This window comes from Drosophila biarmipes, chromosome 3R, assembly GCF_025231255.1.
Source record: "Drosophila biarmipes strain raj3 chromosome 3R, RU_DBia_V1.1, whole genome shotgun sequence".
NCBI classification, from domain to species: Eukaryota; Metazoa; Arthropoda; class Insecta; order Diptera; family Drosophilidae; genus Drosophila; species Drosophila biarmipes.
Window position 1 is genome coordinate 14,271,851 of NC_066616.1, and position 15,592 is coordinate 14,287,442.

The 15,592-nt window shown below is 43.3% G+C and overlaps 1 protein-coding gene across 1 annotated transcript in view; it reads right to left on the reverse strand.

Annotated features, from left to right (window-relative positions):
• Positions 1 to 15,592, reverse strand: part of LOC108031465 (mushroom body large-type Kenyon cell-specific protein 1) — an 80,877-nt gene that overhangs the window by 58,783 nt on the left and 6,502 nt on the right. The window contains exon 2 of the mRNA XM_017104904.3: positions 9,567 to 9,715. Within this exon, the coding sequence (XP_016960393.1) occupies positions 9,567 to 9,660 (94 nt within the window). The 5' untranslated portion in view covers positions 9,661 to 9,715. The remainder of the gene's footprint in view (positions 1 to 9,566; positions 9,716 to 15,592) is intronic.

The window sequence follows — 15,592 nt, forward strand, 5'->3', positions numbered from 1 at the left end:
AAAAGTACGAAAATTGAAATATATACAAGCTTTGTACAGATTGTAAATCGATTGTATTATGCAATTTCAAATAAATTTAAATCACGCAAAATATATATATATTTTTTGCTGACAATTCTTAGATTCCAAAGAATTGAAAAGATCATTTTATCAGGAATTTAAAGGAAAAATATGCTAACGTAAATATTTTATGTTTTCATTGCTGGTATAATAATTTATAGGTACTAAAACCTTGCAAAGGTAATTTTTTATGATGTGATTTTAAGAAAACGTTGTAAATATATGTATGTTTTCAAGATGTTAGCTATAATATCTTGAAAATTAGGGGCAACTTAATACTGTGTAATTTATTAAATCATCTTGTTGAGATACCATAAGCTTATAGGTCACATTTTGAGCCGCTTAGAGCGCGTTAGAAAGTGCTTTTTGCGCCGCCAAAATCGACAGTAGATCGCGTAGCGACTGCGACATATCACGTATACGCATCGTGTGGCCGGTTGGCAATTGCACTCTCAACTTGAATTTTCGTATTCTTGGCACTTTTTGCTTCCGCATAAAATGTCGCACAACAAGTTGTTGCCGTTGTCGCCATATAGACGCAGACGTCAGCCGCTTAACCCACAGTTACCGCTCGCCGCCGACCGCCTGCCCCCCGCCGAACGCCTTTTACCGTTCCAACGCCATTTTGGTAAGACCCCAAGGCGAACTTGTCTCGAACCGCCGCGCCCCCTGTCACCCCCTGGACCACCACTCGTTCTTTAAGCGTGTTTATGCTGGCCATTTCGTTACGTTTGATTAGTGGCCGGCCAAATGGCAGTTGACTTGCAGCGTTTCGATTGCGTTTTGCAAAAGTTAACTGGATTTTTCTACTATTATATCAAGTCGATTTTTCGTATTGTCAACCTTGGGAGAGCGGAGTTAGAAATTGTGCACTTGGCTGGCCTGTCAATTGATTTCGTACTTAAACCGAGAATTTATGGCACACGATTTGCACATTATGCCCGCCAGAACACAGAGTTCAGCTTAATTAAACCAACAAAAAAATAGATTTTGATATATATTGCGAAAGTATGGGGAAATAAGACGCAAACGTATTAAGATTCATGCCATTGAGCCAAAGTCTAATGCATTTTCAATGTATTTTTACAAGCAGTGTGCTGAATATTTATCGATTAGATGTCGTCCCTGCCCAGTTGCCACCACCCCCTGGCAGTCAGCCCCTGTCTGCGGCAGACAAAGACGCAGCAGATAAAACGGAAGTACAGTTTGTAGTGTCCGCACAAAAGCAATTGCCAGGGAGCTGAGAGCGCCACAAGTGCCACAAGGAAAAATCCTACAAGTTTATAGGAGAGAAAAAAAGTATCTTGCAGACGTCATATCTTTTTTGGCCATTAGAAGCAGGGGAGGCGAAGTAAAATGATTTTCGTGTAGGTATTAAGCCCGAGGGTGCCTATAAGGTGCCTTAAACTGGTGGTATATGATTTCCGGGGATTTGTTTTTGTATTTCCCTGAGAAAGCAGCTTAAGTATCGAGTGCTAGCCTAACAACAAGTTGTCGACAGATGACAACTGTTGCTTTCCGAAAATCGAGGGGGTTTTTAGCATAAACTCCCCCACACACACATGGCTTTTCGTGGAAAATCGCCGAAAGTGCCGCGACTGGCGCAGCAGCCGGAAAAACAGCCAACCCCCCGAAAAACCCCCTGGAAAACCGAATCCGAACCGAAAAAACCCGGCGGCGACTGCGTTGTTAGAACGTGTGAAGTGCTTTCTTTGCATACTTTTGTGCGTTGTGTTGCCGGCGTTTTGTGGGCGATGCTGCTGCTCCTTTCGCTCCTGCCACTTGTTGTGCCCCTGTGTGTGTCTGTGTGCGGGTGTGTGGGTGTGCGACTTATGCAACAAGTGCGCTAGTTTGTTGTTGTATAACGATGTTACAAAGTCAACACACAAACGTCAGCCACGTCGTCATCAGTGTCGTGGTGTCGTAGTAGCATGTTTTGGTCTTGTTCGCCTGCTCCTTCGACCTTTGCCCCCTGACCCCCCACCAAACATGTGTTTGTCTGTGTTTCGGGGGTCTTTCTTTCTCTCGTGAAAGTTTGGGCTTTCTCCCCCAAAAAGTACACGAAGCATACGAATTGCTTGAACACCTTGTCTTGGAGTTTCATTGGGCGCATTGTGCATATTTTAAGAGTGCTCTGCCAAGTGTTTCACCACAATCTGTCAACGGAGTCGAGCTGTGTAAGTTTTCCTCTTGGAGGTTTTCCTTTTTGGTTGCTTGTATTTTTCGTTGGCCCTTTCAGTGTGTGTCGCTTGTTGTGTAAATTGCCACCTAAATGGCTTTTATGGTTTGGAAGTTCACAACGAAGTTTCGAGAGAATTAATAGATTTGCATATGTGTCGAGACGTGTTGAAAGGTAAACTATACCCCTAAGGATAGTTTTTGGGTAAACTGTTTTTCCGGTTGGTTAGTTGGGCGAAAATTGTTTATATGAGTGTGATAATGGAATTATGGGAAATTTGTTGAGGGAAGTTGGCAAAGGCCATTGAGATGGTTTCTTTACAGTTTTTAAATGGGACACATCGACATTTCCAAAATACCATTACATAAGTTTGTAAGTTTTTCTTTTTCGTACGGGTATTATTGCATATCAATTTAACTTTACTTTTTTCATTCGTTTTCTCAATTAACACCATAAAAAAAATAAAAAAATTAAATTTTATAAGCGTATAAAAAAATACATTCATAAGCAATATGATCTTTCCTTAGCAGGAAATAGAATCCACTGTTCCACAAGCAATTTGAAAAGCACTGAATATTGCTAAAAATTTTTAAAATAGGACAATATTAATATAATATAAAATATATTTGTTGGCATTGTAACCATTAATTGACTCCAATTATTAAGGTCTTAAAACTAATTTTTAAGGTCTTATGTTGTATAAAAACTTTTGTCACTTCAGAGCTTGAACTATTTTCCATTATATTGGTTAGTAAAATATTTAATGAAGTAAATAGACATTTTTTTTAACTTCTGAGTATAAGGTTTTAAACATTTTATTTTATTTCACTTGTATTGTTGTTTTTAATATTTTTATTTTATTAGTTTCAAGCTGTAAAAAGTCAATGTTTTTAACTGTAGTTTTTGAATGGCGAATAAATAGAGGTGTGTGAATAATTTTCCAGAACTCACCTGATCAAGAGGCGACATCCCAAACATGCAATTAGCACCGAAAAAAATGAGAACTAGATAACTCGGCGTCTTCATTCAGTCAATTCAATTAAGTGTTAACACACATATGCCACACTTATCAGTCGCCCTGTCTCTGTCTCTGTCCCACGGCCTCGTGCCTTCTCTGTCTCAGCCTGCGACTTGGTGTATGCAAAGTGGTTGTGTGATCGCTTTAATTAAATGCCTACACATAAATTATCTCGTTGCACTCGACGACAGAGTCTTTAATTAAATTTCCTCAAGCACAAACGACAATACGCACACACTTAGAGCGGCCCACAAAAGCACACAACACTTTTTCGGGGGGGTGATGGTAAAATCGCGAAAATCAAGAAAATCGCGTAGGGAGCCAGCAACAGTTGGCGCCAATTGTTGCTTCAAACGGACCCAAAATCAAGTGAATTTTCCTCCGGCTTAGATGTTGCAGCAATTGCACCTGGCTAAGTGGATTTTTCGGTGCCGAAATCGTTGTCGTCCTGCTGGTGGCTGCTGCCAAACTCACTTGTTGCACAATGCCAACCGAATGCCGACGCCAAATGCACGGGAAAATAGTTGTGCAGTCGCTGCCGGCGCTGGCAGCGCAGCACACCCCAGTTTTCCTCTTCGCAGCAACACAAATTCGACAAAAATGCCCGATACACCCACCAAACTGCGAGACGGAGCCAGACCAGCCAACCGAGTGCAGCCAAATGTTGCTGCAAGGACCCAAACCCAAGTGGTGCCCACTCCCCCAGCCGCCGCCCACCGAATGCCATTCAAACTACACACCCACCCACACACATACAGAGATACTACTTTCAGGGGGTGGTGCAGTGGGCGGTGGGCTTGGGCGGTGGGTGGCTCAATGGCGACGACGTCAACGAAGCGACGAAACTTTTTTCGAGCACACGAAACTTTTTCAGCACGAAAATCAAATGCAGCAGCAAAATAACGAGGCGGCAGCGCAGTCGACGCCGAAACTCAGACTCAAAGCTCACCCAATTTCCCACTTTCCCGCCACCTAAAAAACACCAGCCCCTAACCACCAGCCCCTGCTACGCCTCATCCCCCTCATTCAGTCAGCGTTGACTACATTTTTTTGTTCTCTCTTTTTTGTGCCATTTTGTTTTTGTGTGTTTTGCTGTTTTGCCTTCGCCACTCTTCATCCCCACGCCTAACCCATCACCCCCTACCCTCCCCCACACACACACCCACCCACCGAGCTGCCTACATATAATGTGAAATTTTTTCCTGCAGTGCATTTTGCCCAATGTCCTTAGCGCCATATTGGCGCGCTCTAGCTCCTCCTAGCTCCCCGAAAAACCCCCTCGAAAAACCCCCCTGAAAAACCCACCCATTTCGCATTAACTTTGTGCTTTTTCGTGCTTCCGCTTCATTTTTTCCTCTCTGGCGAAAAAAAAGCAGAAGAAAACCAAAGCTAGGAAAAATGCAGCGGAAAAAAATGCTGGCCTGCGTCTTGTCCGCCAAGCGTGGGGCAGGGGGATGCTTCTGAAGGGGGAGGGGCATTGTCCTGGCCATACCTTGAACCCAAGGCAAATACTCAATCAAGCCCCCTTCCCCCAGAGTGACCCAAAGTCCACCTCAAGCTTCCTGACTTCCTGGCGAGAGCCGGCCGGTTGACCAGCATCAACACCCACCTGCACTGCGAGAAAATCCGGTATATGCATGCTTGAATTTACTTTTAACCCAGCAATACTTCCTAAGGCTACATATTATCTATAAATCAGATTTGGAATACTTTATATCTCTTTAATTAATATATTTTTAACTTTTCTAACACATTTTTTATTTAAATATTTTTTAGATCACGTAGTTAGGATACTAAGTACGTACTGTGATCTTTTTGATTTATAGAAGTCTGATGTTATGTGAATTAGACTCCCTAAGTTTGAATTTTAAGCGATAGTTAACTTTTTTTAAAATCATTAGTACAAAAATTTGACCTTGACAAAAAAAATGTATTTTTAAGTTTAGGAAGTTTATTTTCTTTTTAGATTTTTGTAGGTGGCCATCAGACATACATGTCATGTTAATTATTTTTAAATCTCGCTATTTCTACCCCAGATTCTGAACCCTAATCGCAACATTTTTCACCGTGCACTTTCGCAATGAAAAAAGAGCCCCAAAAGAGTGAAAAAACTGGAGAAGCAAGGAAGGAAACCGGCCAAAGGCAACCAACCAAAAAATCTATTTTCCAATTTCTGTGCACCCAGAAAACCGAAGTGGGGTGGCTAAAACGGGGGTGGCGATGGTGTGGGGCGCCCGAATGCACCGAACTATGGCACCTCTCTCTCCCACTCTAGCTGTCTCTTTCTCCTGGTATTTGCCTCTCGGTCGCACCAAGTTTCACCCACTTGTGGCGCTTCCTCACACACACAGGAGGACACACACCAGCACGAATTTGGCTGCCTCACACGAAGGACCAAGGACCAAGGACGAAGGACGACGGCGGCGCCCGGCGACTCCTTCGGCGCTTGCAGCGTCATCCTCGCCAATACAACAACAAGTGGATGAGGATGTGGCTGTGGCTGGGGAAGGGGAAGGGGATGTGGCAGTGGATGTGGCTGCGTCTGTGGCAGTGGAAGTGGGGAAAACTCGTAAAAATGTAACCTAAAAACCGCCGGAAAAAATTCAACAAGGGAAAGGCAGGGCGCAAAAAAATGGGGGAGGGGTTGGGGAAAATAGTTCGCCCGACATTGGAAAGTAGGTGGAGTGCTTATTGCGTAGTCCATGAAAAGCTGGCCGGGATTGGGTGGGCCACCCCCACTAGCACACTCACACACACACACCAGCAGACATTGTCCTCGTCGCTTGTTGCATCCTTCTGGCATAAAAATGCCTTCTTACAGCCAAAGACGGTGGGTGGAAAATCCGAGGGGGGTGTTGGGCGGCGAATAAAGAGGGAAATGGTTGGAAAAGCCAACGCCGACAGCGGCGCCTGCAACGCTATTCTCCTTCTCCTTTATTGTTCCTTGTTGTTGGCGTTATCGAAAGATGCGTTTGGCAATGTGGGTGGTGGGCTGGCCTGGGTGTAAAGTGGGTGGGCATAGAGCCAAGACCTAACCACTACATAGAAGGGGCCCGGGGGTGGGGGTGGCCCACAGTATTGCCCAACACCTGCTGCTTCTTAATACACCAACGCACACACACACACACCCGGAACTTTCTGCGCTCTCTCTTCCTTGCTGCAAATAAAAAATACATATATATATGTGCAGCTTGTTGCTTTCGGGCACCCCAACCCCTCGCCACCCATCCCCCCATCATTATAATGCATCTCTTTCTCTTCTATATATTCCAGATTTTTTCCTCTATTTATTTGGGTGTGTTCTTTTTTACTTTTTGTAAATAAAGGCAAAGGAAAAGTTTGGCTTTTTAATATGTTTACACCCCATCGGGGAGGGGGGCGCGAGGGTTAGTTTTCCAGGCAAACAAACCAAATGGAACGGATTCGGGGGAGCTGGGGGCAGTGGGCAATGCAGGACGACGACTATGCAACAAGTTAAATCCCTGCTGGGGTTTGTTTTCTGCCGGATAACTTTTTCGCAAGGAAATATAAGCTTGGCAAAATATTTGCCTGAGCTCTTTATTGCTATATTTTCAGGTAGATTGCATTATCTCACGGAAATCTTTTACAGGAGCTGGCAGGGTGAGATTTAGGACCGTAGTTTGGAGTTTGGCCTCTGCAATCGTATATAATTGGAGACTTAGGTTTTCGAATAAAAAACTTAAACAGAAAACATTTAAATATTTTATGTATTACACTTCCTATATTATGGTAGATATAAGTCCGTCTAAATCAAAATAGTTTTTTAAAGGTTAAAACAAGGTTTCAAAAATAATCGAAATTTCTGAGGAGTCAAAACGTTATGTAAATTGCTAATATATTAGTTCTGCAAACTAAAGCTACCCATATAAAACCCTCAAACATGAGTAACCCCACAGTATGTTACCATTTGGACCCCTTCTTGTGAGAAAATAACCGACTAGCTGCAAAAATACCTAATAAAAAAGCAGTCCCCAGACAAATTTGCCCATAACCGCTGCCATCGAAAATTACCTTTATGCAGCTTATATAATTTGGTTAGTGTAATCCCCTTTATGCCGGGCGCCGGGCTTGGCATACAGATGGCTGGCCAAGCGACTCCGAACACACACCTGAATCCACAAGTGGACGGGCTCCCATTACAATCAAATGAAACTCCACCACTGATTCACTGATTGAGCCATTGCCGACAACAGTTGGGTGGGGAAATGGAAGTGGCAAATGCAACAGGCGAGATTTCCCATCAACACTAGGGCCCAGGCCACCCCACCACCCACTGACCCACCAGAAAACTAACCCACCACCCAGGCAAACCTAACCCCAAACCCAAACCCAAGCCCACCAACCGACGTCTTTGTCTTCCTCTGCAGCTTCGATCAGCATCGTTTTTCTGGGAGGTCTGGGTGGTTTGGGGTTTTTCGAGGGTGTTGAAAAAAAATCTGGGAAAAAAAAAGAAAATGCAGGAAAATTCGTTGGCGACGAAAATCGGCCACAAAAACAGGCGAGGAAAACGCTCGCTCCTCGTTGGCTCGTCCTTCGGTTCGGCTTCGTTCGTTTGCCTGGCTGCAATTGTTGTAGTGGATTTTCCTGCTGTTCTTGCAGTAGTTTTCCCATTTTCCCCGCCTCCCACCTCCGGCTGCCTTTTCGGCAAACGCATTCGGCACTCATCGTCTGCAATTTTTATATTGTGCAATATATTTCGTAGGGACCTGCCCCCCAAAGCCGCCCCAAGCCACCCAACCACCCACCATCCTGCGCATGTGTGTGTGTGTGCGTGTGCTTAAGTGCGCTTCGTTATCTCCAGCAGAGCACTTCGTTTTGGGGCCCCCTACCGTCTACCCCTTAACCCATGTTGGCTAGCACTAACCCGAAACCCAGACCCCCGAAACGCCAGACACCCGTGCATATATATATGGTATATCCTTTTTTACGTCCTGGCTTCTTTCACATTTCGCTGCAGCTTCGTGCAGCGAGGACAACGAAGTCGTCGTCGCCGGAGAGCCGAGCAAAAATTGTCGCTGGAAAAATGTGCTAAGGGTTTTCCTAGAGGGGGTGGAACGAGGGGGGGGGGAGGGAGGGAAACCACTGGAAGCGGTGCCGCTGTCTCTGTGTGTGTGCGGGAATGTCAACTAGAAACAAGGACGATAAGCATTATGGAGCGCATTGAGGAAGTAATTGAGTGCACGAGACAGGGACGAAAGGCAAGGACGACGATATGTTTGTGTGTTGGCTGGCGAGAAAAAAATTACACTTACACGCACACCCACCTATATATTTGTACATGGAGAGCGGCATGTATACATGTACGGCCACCCACTGGCCGCCCACCCACAACAACAACAACAAAAGGCATTTAACATTTTAATGGGGTGTGGGCTTGGGCTGCGGATCGCTGGCAACGTGCTAAACGTGCTCAAAAACCGAAATGAGTGTTTTCAGGCAAAAGGATAAGGCTAAAGCGGCCGCCAGGAGCCGAAGAAATACATATCCCAGGGTGACACCAGGCACACCAAAAAAAAGGGAGCAAGGAAAGGCTCTGCAATTTATGTTAATTTTCCTGCGTGTTTGGCCAGACTCCTCTGCACGGGTTTTTTCACTCAGCCATATGGCAAGGACTTAAGCCCCGTCGAAGTTGATTAGGTCTGGCTAAAGTCAATTTCAGGGCGAAAACAACTTGCCATTTACACGGGCCAAATCCCATTTGCGGCCTTAATATGAACGATGGGCGAAGGGTTTTGGGGATCAGCAAAAAAGCAGTCTTAAATATCCGGGAGCTCGATGCCTGAGCCACCTAGCACAAAAATGATTCTGCTTATTGGCTTGGGTTCATTTTTTCAGCGCCCTCAGCTTTCAACAGATTTTAATTGGATTGAAAGAGAGGTGGAAAGGGGTTCAACAAAAAGAGATAGGGGTTCAAAGGATGATAAGAAAAGTGTTAAGAAGTGAGACAATCAGTAGTATATTGAAATAAATTATGTATTATATTTATTGATTGAAAATACAATATATATACCTAAGATAAGGTATTTTATCTTTATATATACTAAATGTTTTAAAAATCCATAGTGTTTATGAAAATTTAAATACATAAAAAAATTAAGAAATTTTGCTATCTTACAGATAATGAATGATACTATTTGGAAAGATATTTTATCTTAATAAATTTTAAAATGGTTGCCCCCAAAATTAGAAAAAATCAATGTTGTAATGAAAAATGAAAAAAAAATTAAGTAAAAAACCCAAAAAATATACGGTTTATGTTTGTATCTTACAGATACCATGGAGACTCACCCACAATGTGCAGCATGTCCTTGGACCACTTCAACAGCTCCCTTTTGATGAGCCGACGCTCTTGCAGACACCTGACAAACGAACAATCGGCCATAGTTTCCTATTTCTTAAGGGGAGATCTTGGCGATATTGCTGAATCGCAACTGTACCTGCAATGACAAACAAAGGCGAATAGCCAACACAATTAGCTGGAAGCGTCAAACACGAAAAAAAAATAAACGAAAAATTTCCCCAATGGAAATGAGTGCTAATTTATTAAATCTATAATGCGCCATATAAAATTTCATTTACTGTTGTTGTTGCCGCATTTTCGAACGCTACGAAATGATTAAACGAGTTTTGTTTCAAGGTTATCGCGAAAACACACAAAACCTGTTGCACTTTAGATTTGTTTTTGTTGCTTTCGTCTTATTATTTCATATGCTGAAAATTTATTTATTTTTTCTTGATTTTGTTGTTGCATTCCTGCTAAGCCACCAGTCGGTGGCTGTTGTTGTTTTCACTTTTGATGCAGTTCTAGTTGCCGATGTTGTTGCTTTCTGTGGTTTTCGTTTTCAGAGTATTGGTGGGGCTTTTACTATTCGGGCAGCTACCAGTTTTTGATATTTCCTAGTTACGAGTACAGTGGGTGTTGGACAATGAAAACTATATTTTTTTGTTATTTTCTAAGAAAGATTAGAATTAGAAGAACACTCATAACGGAAATCGATATAAGGGCGAATTCATCCTAGGAGATTTTAAGATTTAATGCCAACTATTTAAAATTTTGCATAGAATATTAACTTTGTACTTTTCATTTAAATAATAATTATATTATTAATTACAGCAAATATATTACAATTTTCAGAAAAAGTTTAAGTTTTTAACAAATATTAATAGTAAATAGTTTGGTTTAATTGGGTTAGCCTCTTCCAGTTTGAGCCGCATTAATGTGCTGAAACTCACTGCACAATTAAACAAGTAGACAGCCATATTTCTTGCTGCTTAAGCTGTCTATTACATTAATTTATTCAAACGCCGTTGTCGTTGTTGTCGCTATGCATTAAATTAGTTTTGTTTCATTATTAAAATGTCGTAAATCGCGGAACGTGTTTGGGATTTCGCTATGAGTTTGGCTAACTCAATGAGTGCCACTTAATATCTGCCCGCCTGCATCTAATGAGATGCATCGCTACTTCTATGGACTGCATTCCTATTTTGGTTGATTTCAGGCAAGTCGAAGGGGTTTTTTCGCCTCGTTTTGGGGGGCTATGAATGAAAATTTCCAACCTGCAATTGCCTGTTGGCTGATAAATGATTAAATCTGATGGGAGGCAATTTGAGTTTTTTCCCCGGCGCGTCCCTGGGTTTTTCCCGCTCTCCTTTAGCCTGTGCTATCTGCTATGACAGCCACTAAATTTTCATGTTTACCTCAACGGATATTTGCCTACCGAAAACCGAAAAAACCGGCTTAGCTCTCCAGCCCCCTGTGCGAAGGAAATTACAATAGCAGCCGAAGAGCTGGAAAAAGTAATTGAGATTCTAATATCAGATAGCAGATATGCTGATGTTGGCTTACATGACCGGCCAGAAGCAGCTGCCATTTGCGCCGCTGCGATCTGCGAGGCCTAGTAAAACTGGTAGCCCAAAGAGCGTTTTCAAGATGTTTACGCTGATGAAAAATTACTCCAGCTGCCATGGCCAACGGCGGGCAATGCCAAAGCCAAAGCCAAAGCCAACCTAGGCCCAACAACCCGGCAACCCAGCGACGAACAACCAACAACCGAGGCAACAACCAGCCCAACAACCCAGCAACAGCAGGTTGGCGTGCCGAGCAGTAGCTTTGTGGGCGTGTCAGCGGAGCACGCGGCCGAACAGCAGCCAACTGATGATGGACGTTGATTATGATGGACGTTGCCGGCCTACCAAGAAGAACCACCAGCAGCAGGAGGAGATGCCCGGGACAGAGCAGAGCAGAACAGTAGCTTCGAAGACTTGCAAAAGAGGCTGCCAGCAATTTGCCAGGGAGGAGCAGCACAGGGAAAAAATAGAATATTGTAGGAAAAGGTCGTCGATTTGGAACTAATACATTTTAAACCATATCCTTTCTACGGGTTTTCAACTCCCTAAATGTATAAATATTTTACAGAATAAAAGCATATACTCATAAGCTATGAGTCATATCCTATGTTAATGCATACTCTTTTCTGAACTGTAGGTATTCGTACATATTTATAACGTTTTAAGCACTTAAAATATATTGAAAACAGTCTATTATTGTTGAATAAGTAAATTTTAAAATTAGTTTTTATGTCATAGTTAATCCTTTTTTCAATGACTATTTTTTTATATTTATAACCTTAAAGAAAATATGTTATCGTGACATCAATACTAGAATTTGTTTATATTATATAAACTGATACATTTCACATAATATCAGATATAAAATATACAAATATGAGTAAAATCTAAAAGGAACCCATGAATAATCACTGATTTTGCAATGCATTTTTCTTCGTGCACTCCGCGGGCCAGCGAGGTGGTAGCGATTGAGCGATTCCTAGGGCCAGCCCAACGCCTTCTTTTTGGTATTATTTTAAGTAATTTTCTAATTAAAACCAAATCAAGTTTTCCTAGAAGGAAATGCCAAACATTCCCTGGCATATCCGTTGATACAGCTGGGCTGTCACACACAAATATGCAAAGTCAATGCTTATTTTGAGCTCTGCGGCTTCCTGCCTTTCGCATCGGCCTGAGAATCGGAGACAGGCCCAAGACAACCGGGGGAAGGGGGTGACTATATGTACATATATATCTATATAGACGTGTTACAGATACAAAAGCTAAGGGGAATTCATTCACTCGAAAGCTTTTTATAATAAATGCCACAAGTATCTGGTGGCTGTCGGTATTCGTATCTCGCTCGCCTGCATTTGATTTCATAAATAAAACAAAATATCAAGGCCGCCCTGCTAGAAGCTAGAAGCTAGAAACTCGTACCCCCATATAATATGTATGGCTGTGGAATATATAGAATACGAAATCACAAAAAATGGCAGCCATTGATTGGCTGGCCAAAGGTTCTGAGCCACGGCAGATCACAAAATGTTGCCTAGAACGAAACGAGTTAATATCAATTGGATTGGTTTTGGTTCAGCTCGGTTCGGCTGGGATTGGATTGGATGTGATCTGGGCACAAAGTGCATTTCGGCTAACCAGTTTGGAGCGACTGCACTCGATTCTCATTAGCTCAGAGTCGAAGTGCTCAAGTGGCCCCAAGACTTGGGCCAAATTTCAGCCAATGTTAAGGCCTTGAAATCGTTTTCCATTGTTCCCATTGCTTGGGGATGCTTTGCATGCCTGAAAACCTTCGCTTTTTGTTTTTCTGAATACTCGATTTGCATCGCAATTTTCTACCCTCTTTTCGCCATTCATATTCATATCCAATCGATGAATTATTACTAATTTATCGTTTTTGTGGCAGCCTGGAAAAAGGCGGAAATGATCGGTTACAATTCGCCAGTTTTTTATCGCCCCCAAAGTGTTCTCATAATTTTATTAATTATGTGCTATTTGTTTACAGATTTACTTTCTAGAAAATTTGTTTATGGATTTCCACTGCTGGCTGATTGCATGATCTTTTTATTGAGATGTTGTGGGCGACCTTCGCATAGTAAAATGTGCTAATTTAAGTGCTTTAAATTGTGCAAATATGTTAATTCCGATTAATTTGAATGGGAATAATGTGTTAAGCGGCGAGCAAAAACATGAGGAAGCTGCGTTTGCCTTAAGTGGGAGTGTTTTAGATATTTAGAGAGCAAGGGGAGTGAGTTCTTTGAGGTGTATCTTTTATTTCCTGTTTATGTTCTCGATATATTCAGTATTCATTATTTAAGGGGTTTTAAAATAACAACAGATATTTAATTTTAATATATCAAAATGTGTTGATGATCATATATATACAAATTATTTAAATTCTAATAAAACTAAGCTTACTATTTACATTTGTTATATGGCTTCATATTTATGGACCACATGTCGTATGAGCAATATTTGCAAAGTGACTAAACATCTATCTTGCTTATCCGCCTTCAAAGTATCCGCTGACCCTGGGCATCTGCTGATTAGAGATCCCAATCGCCAGCCAGCAGCAGCGACAACTCTCACCTGTTGCAGGCAGTCAGTTGCAGGTTGCCGCGGGCGTGTGCAACAAGTGCAGGCAGCAACATCGACTAACTAAAGCAAGATGAGCACGCGCCACGGCGGCAGCACAATGACAGGAAGATCGAAAACGAAACCAAAGTCAAGTTGCTGGCTAGTTAGCTGGCCAACTAACTGGCTAACAGGCTGCTGGCCCGGAGTTACAGTAACACACATTCGCCGCTTGTTGCTGGCTGCCAGTTGTTGCTGCTTGTTTGTTGTTTGCTGCAGCAGTTGCAAACCCAAAGCCAAAGCCATTGTATGCAGTCAAGCGCATTTCCATTTCTAACGTTGATCTGCGATCTGCGGCCCAGAGCCCCACGACTCCACCAGACACCGCACCACTCCACTCGACTCGACTCCATTGAGCCTGGTTAGTAAGGTCGAGCCTGCCCCTCGTTCATGGCCCAGCTCACCTACAAAAAAGAAAAAAAAAAAAACGGCGCGGCCAAGAAAAAAAAGAAAAAATTCAAGACAAGTTTAGAGGCGGCTCACCGGCTCTTGCCATTGGACTTGCTCTTGGCTTGGCTCAGAGGTGCACCATTGGCTGATTTATTGTCCACATGGGCAGTAGATTGCACTTGACCTCAATGAAGTGCCACACGGCTGCTGTGGCATTCGAGGCGCTGCCCGAGAGTGCCAAAAACTTAATTTCCTGCCAACAAAAAGCACAAACTTGCACAAAAGCTTGCCGCTGACATTGATTGCATAAACGAGAGCCCCCAAGAGCTGTTTTTAAATCAAATAATGAAACAAGAGGAGCAACAACAAAGTGCCCTGGCATCCGTGTCTCCCTGTCTCCGAGTCTCTGTGGGTGAAATGAAGTTAAATGCCGCTCAAGGATGCTAAATGTGCCATGTCGAAATGTGTTGTCTGTGCATTTCTATGAAACTATTTGGCTGCCGGCACTCTGTGTGGCTGTGGGTGTGGGTGTGTGCTGGTGCCATTGTCCCGATCCCACTGTCCCTATCTACTCGGGCTTGGGTGGGTATAAATATATATGTGTGTGTACATAACTGTTGCATGCAGAGGAGCAACAGGAGCATTGTCCCGGGCTCTCCTGCTCCTCCAGCTCCTGCTGCTGCTGCTGCTGCTGCTGGCATGTGGCACATTTTCGACATGTTTTGTTGAGCATTTTGGCAGCCAGCAGCCAGCAAAAGCTGCAGCGACACTATCTGCCAGCTCCTCGTTGCCCGTTACAATCTGCAGGAAATGTGAAAATAACGTTACGAAACTTTTTCGTTGCAATATGCGCAACAGGAGGCAGGAGCAAAAGCAGCAGCAATAGCAGTTACCAATACCCAGCAGCAACCCCCTGAAAAACCCCCTGAAAGCCCCTGCCCCCAGCCAGAAGTTTGTTTTTTGCCTCTGACTTTGCTTGTTTTTTGGCTGCTGCCATTGGATGGTTGGGAGTGGGTTCAGGTGGCTCCTCCTTCCTAAAAACCGAAACCCCCACCGGCCCACTCTGGAACTCTGTCTTCGTTTTCATTTTATTTAGTTTTCACCACCACCCCATGCCAAACCCCACTCTCAACTTATTTTTTTGCACTATATATTTGGGTACAACGACTTGTTGCTTTGTCTATGTGTACCATGGGTGTGGCTGCTTGTTTACCAACACCAGCAGCACCTAAACACCCTCATCGAGAGCAGAAAGCAACCCATCCACCACCCCCTATGCTACGTTACGTATACGACCTGTGCCACGTCGAGTGTCATATGTGCTGCTTGTTTTATGATGTCAGTTTCGGGTTTTATTAAAACTGCCTCGAGATGTATGCGATGACTTCTTCGGCCGCCCCCGCAGCCTCACCTTCGACCTTCGGGTCCAGGTGGTGGCCATGCAA